The following is a 15,393-nucleotide window of genomic DNA, read 5'->3' as shown; positions in this document are numbered from 1 at the left end:
ACAAGCATTTGCAATGCAATAGGTCTCGCATTTACGCAAGTTTAAGCTATTGGCATTGTAAATGACGATGCCTTTTATTTATGTTTGAGAAACGAAAACACAAATAAAAGGCATTGTTATTTGCAAGGTGAATAGCTCAAACTCGCGTAAATGCGAGACCTATTGCATTGTAAATGCTTGTTTGGTGTTGTCATAGGGTCTTTTGTTATCTGATCATGTATTATCTGTTGATACACCGCAAATAATTTCCACTGTGACTATCTTTTTGTGTACTACTATTTACCTGAGTCCAGTGGTCTATCGGGTCACCCCATTGATACTTAACACTCCCACTTTATCACATAGCATGGCCATTCGGCTTTCTTTATCCACGCCGCTTTCACTTTAAAATTCACCTTTTGCGGAGGCTTTCTTTTGAACATACATGCACGGACATGATGCTTCCCCGGGAGTGTTCCCTTAGATCCCGGTACCAGACAACGAGCTCCGCAGCCAATCAAATAGAGCTGCTACGACAGTCTGTTGATCTGAAGGAAAAATTGAGGCGTGGGTCATGTGACAGGTTTGGTGTCTATTCCTCCTCCCTAGACTCTAAGCTTCATCCTTTTTAGGTCTCGCCTACGCAGCGCGCATGCGCTGCATAGGAGGGCCTTTAGCCGTCGCTCTGCTCATTGTCAAGCACACACTCGTGCTTGTGGTGGCATCCACTTTGCGGGAGCAAGCAGGGGCGCGCCACAAGCACAAGTGCAGTGCTTGAAAATGAGCAGACTGCTCTCCCAAGCACGCGCGCGCCTCTCTCATCGCCCACACGTCCCGGCCACTCACTCGCTCTGTCTTCTTTTTGCTTGCGCTTCTTGTTTGTTTTTGTCTCCGTACTCTAAGGGCACCATTGATCTTCTCTAGTTTCATTTCCATCCCTGTCCTTTCACTTTCTCCATTCCTCCCTACGATCGAACCTCTCACTCCATTCATTTCCATTTTTCTTACGGCTTTCATTTAAATTCTCTCATTTTGCTCTTTTCCGTCTCCTCGCCTTTATAACATTTTCTCTTCCTTTGTATCTTTCTCCCATCTCTCACCTTCCCTCTTTCTAATTTCGCCCCCAACCCTCTTCCCATGTTTCCACTTTTCTTTCCTTATTTCTCTCCTCCCTCTGATTTCCCCCTCTCCAATCCCTGTCCGTTTTCCCTCTTTCCCTTCCTCACTATCTCCTTTCCACCACCCTCATGTCTACTTCCCTCTGTAACCTCTTTGATTTCCTCAACTTTCCCTATTTCCCTAACCCCCACACCCGTCTCTCCCCATGTGCTATTTTCACTTTCACTATTACCGCCTCCCTAACCCTCTTCTCCTTCCGCCACTTCAATCTCCTTTCTTCCCCACTACCACATCTACCCCTTCTCATTTCACTCTACACTTTCTCACCCCTCTTACCCACCTACCCCGACCCGTATTTTTCATCCCTCAAACTTCACCTCTTTCTCCCTGGCCCTACATTTTGTACTTTCGCTCCTCGCACACTATGCCTCTCTCACTCTCTCTTGCGCGCCTCCCTCTCGCCTGTCCGGGTTTGGAACGATGACGCCGCTTGGCTGGTGGATTCCCCTTTGAAACTAGAGCCCGGATTACGGGCACACTTACCACATCTCCTTTTATCAGAGGATAAAACACAGCCGCGCTCAGGCAGGGGCTGCCCCTTACCTTGCCAATCACTTTGAACAGTTTAAGGGGGCAGATGAGAGCACCGAGTAAGTACAGAAAAGTTGCTAAAATTGGGCCTTGAAAAGGTGGTTTTGCATTAAAAAAAGGTACGTGTTGAACCTAAAAAAGTATGCGCTGGGTCTAGGAAGGTAGGGTTTTTTTTGTCAATGTCCAGACCCTGGCAAGACAATATAGAACAAGCATTTGCAATGCAATATGTCTCGCAGTTACGCAAGTTTGAGCTATTGGCATTGTAAATGGCTACGCCTTTTATTTTGGTATTTGTTTTTAAAACATAAAGAAATGACATTGTCATTTGCAATGGCAATAGCTTAAACCCCCGTAAATGCGAGACCTATTGCATTGCAAATGCTTGTTGTAGATAGAGCCGCCCCTTTTCCTCTGAGTTTGCTGCTGATGATTTCATGAAGAGCAACACTGTCTAAATACAAGAGCCGCTGCGTTTCTTCCGAGTCTGCTGCTGCTGCACTGTATACATAAACAAGGTAAGTTTATTTGGACTTATTTTCTTTCAAAATGCCACTGAATTTACTTGGGGCCCAACCGTGCTTCAATAGCTTCTGCAGTATTGCGTGGTCTCCGAGCCAGAGCTCAAAAATCTCCTATGCAGGACGTGTCGGTTGGGATACTCGACGTTCGCTTCTGCTGTGGGTTGACAGTATTCCAACTTCTGAATCTCCTCAGCACCCCACTTGAAAATGCGTACCCCCAAAGAGTTTTCACTGAGGCACGCTTCCTTCTAGCTGTGTTCGCTAAACACAATTTCACAATGGCACGCTTCTGCGGTTTCACTGCGGCACCATACACTTCAGCTTCGTTTTTTTTTTTGCAGGATCAAAAACAGAAATTCACACTGAAGATTCACACTGTCCAACAGCTTATAACTTTGCAGCAATATAAATGCCTGCTAAGTCGCTGATACAAGGTTTGGAAAGTCTAATAATCTAAAACGCTCTCAGGCCACGAGATGTCAAACAGAGGGTAGTGCTGCTCCAAAAACTGGCCAAACGTTAATATCACTCTGCCAGATTAGAGTTAAAGAACGGGTGTTTGAAAGCTGCTTGCGCTGCCACCTAAGGTGTTCACAAGTCAATATTTGACGCTGCCTGGAATGAATTACTGAGCGGATGGCCAAACCTATGGCTAGGTGATCTAGCGCCACACCTCGTGAGCTGTCACACTGTGAGTAGGTAGCTGGACTCTTACTTTCACGAAAAGCGCAGCTGTGTCTGGAGTACACAAACTGGCAAGAACTCAAGTCACAGGGGTAAAGACGTCTTACTGTCCCCTGCACAGCGTCCCACCCTCGTCACCATTTGAACAAGCATTTGCATTACAATAGGTCTCGCATTTTCGAGAGTTTAAGCTATTAGCATTGTAAATGACCATGGCTTTTATTTATGTTTCAAACCTAAATAAAACTCATTGTTATTAACAATGCCAATAGCTCAAACTTGCGTAAATGCAAGCCCTATTGCATTGCAAATGCCTGTCTAATGTTAGCCATCATTTTAAGGTTGGAGTCAAATAAATTCAGCCGTTCTGTGAAGGCTGCCAGTTCTTCTTTCCCCACCCTGCCCCAGGAATCATAATCCATTAAGCAGGGGGTCCTGTTCAGTTTTACAACTACTACAAAGTGCCACCCCTAGAGCCCTTTTCAGTATTGTTACTGCACCTGTCCCAATTCTTACTGCACAGAGATGAATCTGTGCATTGCATTTATAAATAGATACATTGCCTGCCATGATCAGCTAAAGAGACCTTTTCCCTGCACTAACACGGCTGATCCTCCCTTGTGTCCAGCTTTTCATTTCCTGCGACACTGTGATTACTCCCCAACGTTTGGTTGCTAGGAAGATCCACTTTGCAAATTCCCAGCTCTGTCCTAGGGACTACTAAAGAGTAAACCCCTTATGTTGCTGGCAGTAGTGGTATTGGAACCTGCAGCTATATATTTCTTTAGTGTCGTAAAATATGTTACAGTTTTAGCCCCCACAAGATGCCTTATTTAATACAGCATCTCTACCAACACATTCCCTGCCATATACCCCAGCGCAAGCCTCTATAGAGGTGTCCGCTTCTTATCTACGATAAACTGCTGTGCTAAATTTGTTATGGAGGGTGTTTTATACCATGAAAAATAGTAGATAGACTTCTGTTTGGGTCGAGATTGAGATGGTAAATAAGCATATTGAATTGTGCAGGGTAGTGTAGAATGAAGTAATTCTTAGGTTAGTTTTGGAAAGAGAGAAGGTCTATCCAGAGAAACAGATCTGGAGCCTCTCACCAGCAGATTACAAAAAGATATTGCCAGAAAGGAAATTAGCCCACTGAGGTTTTGGAACCTACAGGCTTTTGTATGCACTATGCACACAAAACCCCTGTTTAAAAACAAAAAAATGTTTATTCAGTTTTTCATAGAAAAAATACAACATAGCAGTGTTGCTGCATATTAACATGAGAAGAAAGACAGTATCTTAGGAGGTGGGTGGGGTTAAACACGTCCCAAACAGAATAGAGCTGTACATATCTTCGTTGTCACAGAGGAATGACGAGTTCACAGATCTCCCCCTCTTTTCTGGATTTGCCGTGCCATGCATAGTGGCGTACATAAGACAAAAATGGGTGGATACTATCTGCACCCATTCCCATCCTTACAAGGCGGTCAGGAGGGCCCTCAGACAATACCATCCCAACCCACAGCCTGTGTCCTATCAAGTGACTTTTATTTTTCCGTTCCACTCTCCCGCACACTTTCACTAGTCGCATCCGTGTTGTCTTTCTTGCCGCCCTCATCCCACCCCTCCCCCTCATCCCGTTGTCCACTATTTTCATCAATTACATCCAGGATGCTCAACGACATCTCAATATCTCTCTCCGCATGTTCATCCGCAAACACTTTTCTCAGCTACCGCCCATTCTCTCAGGTCTGCCTTCCACCTACGGAGCGATGGGGGAACGGCAATATCCCAGTGGATAGCTATGCGGCTGCGTGCCAATAGTAGACCAAGTTGGACAAATTTAAAACGCATTTTTCGTCCCTTCTTGGGGGTGCGTAACAAACCCAACACGCAATGACCGACCGAAACTTCCACCGCCACCCATGTTACCCTGCACACCTCACCTCTTATCTCACCCCAGTACGGTGCTAGCTTGCACAATGCCAGGCCACATGGCAAAAGTCTTCGGATGTCATCCCGCACCTAATGCAACTCAGTGATCATGCGGGGTATGCCCTGTGAAGTCGGGCTGGGGTCACAAGGGTTCGATGGAAAAGGTAAAATTACACTAACTTAAATCGGGCATTGCTTGCTATCTCGCTCACTTGTGCATGCACCATTCACTGCCCGTCCGTGGGGTGTCCACCTCCCTGACCCATGCTTCCCATTTCCTATCCACAACAATCGCCCTATCTGCCTTCAGTGTTATATTCAATCTGAAGATGTCTTTTAAGGAGCCCAGGTCCAGAATTACTCCAAGCATAAACGGGGGTCTGGATGACCCCGGATCCACAGGGTCATTCCCCGGCTTAGGAAGCATGGGTATGATTGCTTCTCTCATATGCAGCAGTAACTTGCACTTGTCATGGACTTCAAAGAGGGTTTCCAACAATTTCGGGAGCAAAATAGCAGCATGCACCTGGTAGTACTCAACTTGGAGCCCATCTGGTCCTTGGCTTTTTCCCCAGCCATCTCGTGAAGCGTCTCCTGCAGGTCATTCAGCGTTGTATCCTCACCCTGTCCCTCTGCTTGTGCCGTCATTAAAGCGGCGGTTGTACCTTTACTGGGAAGTCGGCCGCCGGTGAATCCAACTCTCGTGCTGTGGCAGCATATATACTGGCCAGGTGCAATGTCATACCAAGGCCAACTGTCCCACTACCATCACACCATCAGGGGCCCTAAGAGTTAATATCGTAGGGGGAGGCCGCTCACTCTTGAGCAACCAGGCAAGCATGCGCCCCGACCTATCCCCTTCCCAGTGTAGTTGTTGGCAATAGTCCTTGCAAACATGGCAGTCGAGCCTATCCCAAATCGTCACCACAGCCCTATGTGCAGCAGTCAGTGCTGCATCTTCCCCCTCCCATCCCTGCACTCGCATCTGCAATGCGGCAAGTAATGATTCCTTCTCACCTAGCTCGTACTCCAACTTTTTTTCTGATGCCATAAGTCTTTCCCATGCACGCTCCTCTGATCACCACCTTCAGTGTGTCCCATTCTGTCCCCCGTGCATTGACCGCACCCCCAGTTGGTCACAGAAACCCCTCCAGCATCTCTTGCATATCTATGTAATATTCAGGATCCCCCCAAGGACTCGGGCATGAGTCTCAACAAAGGGATGGCGGGGCGCCGTCCCCACACTCCAAAAGAAGGGGTGCATGATCAGACAGGAACCACACCTGCGATACTTTCCCGATATCCAGAACACCGTCACCTGCAACAAGTAATCTATCCAGCCTACTATGAGTCCCATGGGTTGGATAGTAGCAGAAATAATCCTGTGTAGAGGAGTGAAGCACCCGCCTCACGTCTGCAAACTGTAGTTGGTGCATAACCTCCTGCAATCCCGCCACCATGCGAGGCCTCGTACCCTGTTTTGGCGGGTGCCTGTCCAGGAGGCCATCAAACCTGCAATTAAAATCCCCGCCCAAATAACCGGGGGAACCCACATAAGGCAGAAGGGCATCCTCCAATGTATCGAAAAATTCACCATCGTCCACATTCGATGCATATACATTCAACAGACATAACTCACAACCATCCAGGGTACCATGTAGCAATATATAGCGACCTTCCACATCAGCCGTTTGTCCTTTCAACTGAAAGGGGACCCTGGTGCCACCGAAATGCACAACCCCCAGCATTGGACGAATATGTAGCAGAGTAAATTTACCCTCGCCTTTTTGTACCATGCTTTTGGTCTTCCGCATACATGAGGTGCGTCTCCTGCATTAAGGCAATGCTAACCCTCAACCGTCTACGGGTAGTGTGTGTCTGGTATCACTTAACAAAGGAAGTGAGCCCCGTACATTTCAAGACAACAGTCTTATTGCTTCAGCCATCATACATCAATTCCGCATGCTTCCAACCCCCCTGCCACTCCCCCTTCCATCCATCCCATGTCCTTCCATAAAACATGTTGCAGCAACTAACAACAAACAAGCATTGGCATAGCCAATAGGTCTCGCCTTTGGGACCTTATAAGTGTTTAGCCATGCAACACTTGATGTTGTTGCACCAAGGATATTGTGCTGGATAACTAAACACTTATAAGGTCCCAAAGGCGAGACCTATTGGCTATGCCAATGCTTGTTGTAATCTGAATTCCAGCAGACTGCAGGCACAAAGTACTGTTCCATATTTTCAATGCTACAGACTTTAGGCAGTAGACTACTTCTTTTTTATGGCAACACAACAACCTACAGATGTCTTGGGGCAGCTGTTTGTTTTACCTTTTGGTAGGCGAATGCCAAGTTTGTGTGTCAGAATCAAGTGTACAAAAATTCAATGTGATATAAATATGTTCCTAAATATCGTATACAAAGGTGTTGTTCCACTGGGTGTAGATTTTCAATTATTTAACTCCAACAAGGCAATATATTTGTATATGATATTACGGACACAACATTTACGCCCATCCATATTCTGTCAACAACAGTATGGTTCTGCACACATGCCAACACCATGAGCAGGAAAAGTATTGGTTATAACAGTATGGAGCCCTGAAAATGTCTTGCACTTCATGCATCGCTGTTGCTGCTGGTTTTGATAACTGGCACTGCTAGTAAACGTAAGGCTAGCACAGTGATCAGGGATCAGTCATTACTTTATGTTAATTAGATCTCATTATGTCCACTTTATCATAAGCCACAGAATCCTTTCCTCTCACCGAATCCCTTTTAATGTCATGTGATTTAGGGTGAAGTCACTATCTTTTTGCCAATACTGTGCAGTTTTCTCTCAAGCAACAACTTCACAGCAGTTCGCTGCGAGATGCTAAGAGCAAGACACACAAAGTAACCTGACGCTACGCCCACGCCAAAACAGTTCTTGCAGGGTTTTATCAGTCATGTCTAATGGGCTGCCTCGCCCAGGGGTTGTAAGCCATTTGCCGACAAGCCTCGAAGTACAGTGCAAATTCACGCCCATTCACTAATGTACTTGAGCAACAGGAAAAACCAGTCCCTCTTCACAAATAAGACTCTAGGGTTAAACTAAAAGTCCCAATCACAAACGTTTAAGGAGGAAAAAACAACGCTGCGTTCATCTGATAAAGCAATATCGGAGGTACACTACTAATTCCACGTGGAAAAACTAAAATAAATTAATGAACATGAACAAAGGGCACGCAGAATACACTTGCACTCACGTTTGTAGGCGCCAGCAATGCCGGACTGAGTCAGGCACCTTTGCAGTTCATCCGCATCTATTTGTCCATTTTAGGAATTGATAGGTCAGAAACTCGAGGATAAAGAGAGATGGGAGGTGAAATCGAAGGAAGTGGTCAGAGAAGGGAAAAATGGATTTAGAATGAGAAAAAAGACAAAAAAGGGAGGGGTGGGGGGAGTGCGGCAGAGAGCACACACAGTGTTTCCCTTGCGGGAGTGAGCAAGGGCACCGTCTGTTTGAAAGTTAATTACGAACAGATGGTTTCAAAGCTCGCTCCCGCAAGGGAATCGCCAAACGTGCACGCGTTGACATTGAAAGCAATGCAATGCGTGCACTTTTTTGGCCTAAAAAGCTAATCGATTCCAAGAGGTCTCCTCCTATTCAGCGCATGCCCGCTGCGTAGGCGAGACCTAAAAACACTGTAAATCAGCCTGCTCCCCAATCCCCCCCACCCCAGGTAAACACCGCTCAACTCAATTGGGGATCTGCCCATTCATCCATATCCACTCCGCATGTAAATACCGCTGTGTTACCCAAATTTGGAAGTCTAGCGAGACCTGTATGCAAAAAAGAACGCTAAGGAGTCAGACGGCTAAGGCAGCCCTGCCAATTACCACACATCAGGCATTCGACTAACGCATTTCAGTGTGGTGAACTGCATCACCGCACTGAAATGCATTGTCACGCATGATAGTGCAGACTCGGCTTTCCAGCCGGAGCGCTGCTGGAGTACCACTGACTGGTAATTTGCTTTTAGCTGACATTGAATTGATGCGGCAGGCTTTGCGACTTGGGGGTTGGTTCAGGCAACTCACTCAGTCCAGTCAGGGCTGGCTACAATCTGTTTCAGTCACTCTGTGGCTAAAGTCACTGACGTGACATCGAGACTGAGTCTCGTAACTTAATTTGGCTAATCAACAGCCAAGGCCCAGGCCGCGCGCAGATTCAATTTGCACAGCCGGGATCCCGCAGGTGATTCTGAGCTGAGCTCACACCGCGCTGCCCACATAAGATCATTAAGACCTGCGTGGCTGATGAGGGAGAGTCAGTGGTGCAGTCATGAATGCAGTCGGAGTGTATTCGCCGGCGCTGCTCAGACTAGTGGACCGAACGCAACGGGCGGCGCTTGCTGAGAGTCTCAATTAAGTGTCACTGTGTTGATTGGGCTGTTGATGTTAAAGAGTCTGATCATGACGGGGCTTCTGAGATCAGAAGGTGAGGCCAAGTATTCTACGACTCTGATAGAGACAAGCTGCTGTCTCTGCTGCTTGCGTTTTTACTTCTCTGAACCTCTTGCAGAGATAAGGAGGAACCGGCGCCCTTGTGCAGTTAGCTGCAGTGGTGCGGAAGATGCCCCTTTCTGAGCCACAATGCGCTTGTACGCTGGTGCTCAGAACTTGAGACCCTGTTCTCCGGGTGTGCCTCTTGGCAGTGACGCACTGACCCTCAACTTTGCAATTGCCTCAGAAAAGGCAGGGCCTATAACACTTTGCTGCTGCCTTCAGCAAGCTACGTTTATATATGTATGCAAGGCCATTTCCCCCACTCCGTTACATGCAGGCTGCAGCCACATGAATGTAAGCATTCCCAGGCCCATAGGTGTTGACTGGCGGGGCAACAGTCTATTGGGCATGATTAGAGCGTTGCATGGTGTGTGTGCTTGCTGAGCAATTCAACAGCACCATCACCTGTCCTCTCTCTATTCCTGCACACACCAGTTTCCTTGAATGTCCATGCTGGCCGTATGAAATACCTTTTCTTGTCCAAACAAATGTATACTAAAATGAATTACCAGGTTAACCATTGTGTAAGATTCATGATTTTTTTATTAATCTAAGTTTACCGGAGTTACACACAGTTTAGCAAGTGCCCTAAGTGGGGTGATGTTGTTGATGAAAAGATCTAAAAACACACCTTCAACCCTTCTTTCCCAAGTCTGAACTTCTCTCTTTTTTCCTTCCTTTTTCTTGTTTTGTGGAACTAGAGCTTGTTCAATCATTTGATTTTTTTGCTACATGTGAGATGTATTGCCATGTCATTTATGTGATCGTTTGATCTGTCTGTTATACATTGGTGATATTATTGTTATGTTGTTCATGTGAATTTATGTTGAAATTGTTCTTCGAAGAATATGAACAAAAGAAAAAATTACATTTAAAAAGAGTATTGAGAGAGAAAAACAATTGATTTTTTACAGTCACTATGAGTGTCACGTGTGATTGTGTGAAAAGATTGAGTTAGTAATCATCAGCATTGCCAACTGTGTTGTTTTCTAAGTACTGAACTTGGCCTAGCCTTGCTGATCAGGGCCAGAACCCTTTTGTGTTCCCACACGGCCGTATGAAAAGAGGTGTTTAAAAGTCCTGCCTTCCAAAGGTCTCAGAACCTGCAGCAGCAACGGATCGGCCTACGGGTCGAAGCAAGGTAGGTTATGCACGCTGCAACATCACTGCAGAGCACCGCCTGTCCCCTCAGCCCTGCCTGGCCCGATGAAGACCCCCTGGCTCCCATCCTGGCAGTAAATCACTGGGCAGCACTAGTCACTGGTGAGTTGTGCTGTGAATGGGTCAAGGCGGAGTGGGATAGGCCAGTAGTGAATACACTTCCTGTATCTACCTATTATGTTGTTGTTATTGGACAAATGCTCCAAAACCCCTTACTTCTGACTATGGACCTGCCCTTGGGATCCAGATCCTCTGGGGCATGTGTGGGGAGGGGTGTCTCACCGTTTCTTCATTTCATTATTTTAGGTTCTTGCAGTAGTGGCCCATGAAGTGAGTATTTGGGCTGTCTGAACAGTCTAGTCAAGGTTTCTTAAGGAGGAATAACTTTGCCCAGAAGTGATGGAGGGTCTGAAAGTGCCATTTGGGAAGCAAAGTTGATGATGCGGAGGATGGATTTGAGGGTCTTCGGGCAAATGACTTAATGACAGAGTGAGGGATTATGTCATCTTCATAAATGGTGGCTGCCAGAAGTAAAGACATGATTTGGAATAATATTAGAGAGTTAAAGATGTGAAAGTGATCTATTTGTCTGCCTCTGAGGGATGTGTTAATGGGGTAGCTGCTTAGGTTGTTTGTAAACGTACTGAAGGACGGAGCCAACAATAAGGAAAGAGTTTTTGTGGTTATCCACATCTCCTTTCTCAGACAGCAAATGGGATGCCAAACACAAAATCTCTAAAACAATTGTTTCTCCTTCTAAGAGACTTGAAGAGAGGTTTGCTTGGTACCTGTGCATTAACCTCTTCGATGCCGATGACGGAACGGTTCCGTCATGCACGCCGGTTGGGCTGTGCTTATGACGGAACCGTTCCGTCATGGCCCCGCCCGCGCTCAGATCTTTCAGCACTGCGCGGGAATCCGCGCAGCGCTGAAGAGGTTAATAGAATGATCGTGTCCATCTTTTATTGTTAGTCAGTTTCTGAATATATAGAAGAGTTGAGGGTTTGGGTTTGACTATGCTACACGCGAGTTGCTTCAAAGTTCATTGTTGAAGTATTGTTTATTGCTCATGTTTAGATGGGTGTTTGTGTCTTGTGACAGATTTGAAGGATTCCAGTAATAAGGTCAGTGTTCATTGGGGGAATGCAAAATATGTCAAGGGATCTAGAGCTTGTTTTCATAGATGTAGGTTGGCTTTTGTGTGCAGGTTTGGGATGAAAGTTCACAGTGGTCTTGTCAGTCAAGAAGTATGGTGTGAGATAAAATAGTGCAGGGACTGTGGATATTCATAGACCTACAGTTTTTCTTACTTTGTGTCTGTTCAGTTTTGTGTGATGTGAGGTCAAGACTTGCCTGAAGAACCTCCCCGTAAATTGAAGTCCTCCTGGAAGAAGTTGGTGCACAGTTCATATATGTGGGGTGAAAATCACCTGTGATGATAGTGGCTTATATTAAAGCCATGTGGTTTTTAGGTTGATGTCTGTATGGCCAGATGACTGCTTTGTGGGAGATGAGAGCTCCTGATGGAGAAATTCTCAGGCATTTATGATTAGTTTGTTAAAGATGGATGAGGAGATGGGTGTTGGGCATGTTTCAGTGATGAAAAGTGAAACTAATTTCAGACTGATGTGTTTGATGCATGTTTGATGGCAGACCTTGCAATGATAGGCCCGAGTGAGATGACTGGAAGTATGTGTTCGTGATTTGATATGGCAATGCTTATTACAGTGGAAAGGGGATTGGATGTTGTGCTGGTGCATGTGTTTGTGTGTTATGTTTGTGTACATGGATAGGAGTTTGATGGAAAGCTGGGGTATGATCTATAGGGCCATGTTTTTTTCCATAACAAAGCCTTCTGTCCTTTTACATTGGAAAAGGAATGGCGTAAGGGAGAAGGACAATAACTGGTATTTTGAGATGGTTACCTCTCTAAAAAGGATGTATTATACATCACTGTGTGTTGTCAATTGAAGTGTTTGGACCTTTCCTTTCAAGCCACCAACAGCACCAACCGTTAGATGCCCTAATCTTGGATGCCTGTGCCAGAAGCTATGTGGATTATAGAGAAAAAGAGACACAGTTCTCAAGACATTTTTGAGCACTCGGTCAGGAAGTGATTTATATTGTGCTTTAAAATCTATTTTCTGCATAAAAATTCAGTCCTATCTCAGCTGTTTTCCACAGGACCAACACCCTATGGGGCATGGTTTGTATACTAACAGTCACAATGGTGGCATACTTGGAGTGCCCATGTTCGCATGGATCACAATAAGGACATGCGTTTGGTGGCAAATACATTGCAAATATTGTTATATTGATTTTACCGGAATTTTAGTAGCTCTTGTTAATAGAAAAATCATTAACCAATGTGGTGCCTATATTTGCACACCTCGTCTTACTCTGCTTCATGTCTACAGCGGAATTGGCCTAGCTCTTTGTGAGCGTCTGCTCTCTGATGATGCCCAAATACGCCTATGCCTGGCATGTCGCAATCCCAAGAGGGCAGAGGCTGCACGTGCTGCCCTTCTTGACTCCCATCCTGCAGCTGATGTCACCCTTCTGAAAGTGGATGTGGGCTGCGTTGCATCTGTCCTGCAGGCAGCAGAGGAGCTTAAACGAAGGTGAGTTGCTTTATCTTCAGTTTCATAAGAACATAGTCAAGCCACATGGTGATTTCAACCTGTGTCCCAAACCTTTTTTTAACATTTTTGATTATAGTTATTTGGTTAACATCTTAAACAAAAATGCTATTGACTTAAAAAGGAGTAAATATTACTTTTTCAGTACTTGGTTACCTAAAACCGGAATGCAGGAAGATGGTTGGAAAGTGAGATCCAACAATAATAGTCCGAATAACATTAATAATGTACTCTATTGGAGTAATGGTGGTCCTGATCGCAGAGATGTCAGGAAGGTGACTCGAATTGGAAGACATATATTTTTCAGTGAACCTTTGAAGGGGCTCCAAGTTGCAAGAGATGTTTGTTTTCAGCTTTGAAGGCTCAGGAGAAGATATGATCAGCTGTGAGAGGTGGAACAGGAGCAATGGCCTCCAGAAATAGGGTAAACCAGATTACTGAGACGGTGACCACAGGGAATGAGTGGTTCATGACCACACATTCGCTAGAGGAAACCAAAACAAATGATTTAACATCTGAAGAAAGATAATGAGAAGTGGCAGGACCTGAGAGGGCTGCAGACAACTGATGGACATTATGCATTGTATTGTGAAAGAGGTATCTTGGCAATTTATAGTAAAAGGGACTTAAAATCGAGCAGTGTCCAATGTAGACCCAAAAGGATCAGATTCATGCATGATTTTCACAGTAAGCCCTGATTTCGTAAATGAGCTTCAGTTAGAATAATATTAGTTAAAAGTACCTACACACTGCAGCCAACACCCTGATTGCATTCTTCTTTCAGAAGATGAGTTGATGTTATATATGGTGCAGCGGTTATTCTGTAGATGGTATGCAAACATTGTGCAGTGTGATTCTTGCTGACGATATTTCGCAACCTGCACTGCAGTGCCTAAATACAGGACTGCAGTTCTAGGTGGCGAAATGCCCATTTGCAGGCTGGGAAGGGAAGGGGGTGCACACCCCCATTAAATAAATAAATAAAAGAAAGCAGCAAACCTTGGCGTTGCAAGTGCGTTGTTGTGTGCCCTGCTGTGAAAAACCTGCAAATCGTTGAAGATATACTTTCTGGTTGTGTTCGTTTTTGAGAAGAAAGCTATTGATACAAGAATTAGGAAGCAGGCATGTCCTGAAACGTAGGCCTTCCTTGTGGACTAATCGTCAGAGTTTTCTGTAGCTTTCCTTCCAGATTGACCTTTGAACCAATCTAAACATTCCACCTAGAGCTCAGATGTACAGTGTGGATCCAAGAGGACTTATCCCTTACCAGATTTTCTTTATAACCACCACGTACACTGTTCCAATTAGATTAAGTATGTGTACACTTATCTCGTATGGTTGGGCAGAGTCAAATGTCCAGTCATGAATAATTAATGTTATGATGTAATAACAGATGATTGTACTCATTGGATGTAAACCACCAAAAAATTGAAAAATGTAACTATTGAATAAAGAAAGAAATTTCTGAACAAACGGATTAAAGAGTATTTACATGATTTACAATCTCATCGAGTGCATAATGGTACACACCTCTGTGATAGAGATCTGCATTAACCCACCTTCTAGATTTTATCCCCATACCCAGGAGGATTAACCTAACTGCACCACCTACCTAATCAACAAATAACCATTTGTGCATTACAATACGGAGTGCGCTATACTGAACTAATTCCATATCGTGAAAATCTGCCATACATCCAGTGCTTGTGGACCAACATTGTACACCGCTGCAAAGTTCTTTTAACCAATCTTTTGGAAGGATCACCTCTAGCTAGGACTAGAAAGCAGCACACTTTAAAAGTTATGTTTCTTTCCTTTCTACTTTCCCTTTATATCAATACAAAACAGGATATCTTGTCTAGTGGTTGAGTTGTCATTGTGGAATCAGAAGAATGAAATTTTATTTCTTGATCAGGGCTGGAATGGGGATCAAAAGCAGTCGTGGCCAAAATAAACTAGACAAGCATTGCTCCCTTCCTCTTCTCGATCTGTCTCTTTCCATCAACCTTCTTCCTCTCCATTTTCCTTCTCTCTCTTTCTGTTCACCTCTCTTTCTCTCTCTCTCTCTTGAAGCTCAGCTGTGCCTGCAGCAATTAAGCAATTAATGTCTGTTTTCAGTGACTTCCACAGTGATTTGTATATTTTGCAGTACTATGACCTCTTTTTGAGGTGATCTATTTTCTTGCCCCGATCTGTGCCCTC

The 15,393-nt window shown here is 45.0% G+C and overlaps 1 protein-coding gene across 2 annotated transcripts in view; it reads left to right on the top strand.

Annotated features, from left to right (window-relative positions):
• The window catches only part of HSD17B7 (hydroxysteroid 17-beta dehydrogenase 7), a 179,633-nt gene that overhangs the window by 43,776 nt on the left and 120,464 nt on the right, over window positions 1–15,393 (top strand). For both annotated transcript variants that reach the window (XR_014960605.1, XM_085601517.1), the window contains exon 2: window positions 12,970–13,173. Coding sequence is in view for 1 of the 2 variants with exons in the window: in XM_085601517.1 (XP_085457643.1) it covers window positions 12,970–13,173 (204 nt within the window). In the remaining variant the exon portion in view is untranslated. The remainder of the gene's footprint in view (window positions 1–12,969; window positions 13,174–15,393) is intronic.

Source organism: Triturus cristatus, chromosome 4_2, assembly GCF_964204655.1.
Source record: "Triturus cristatus chromosome 4_2, aTriCri1.1, whole genome shotgun sequence".
Lineage (NCBI taxonomy): Eukaryota > Metazoa > Chordata > Amphibia > Caudata > Salamandridae > Triturus > Triturus cristatus.
Note: the sequence above shows the minus strand (reverse complement) of the source record. Positions and strands in the feature narration are given on the sequence as shown.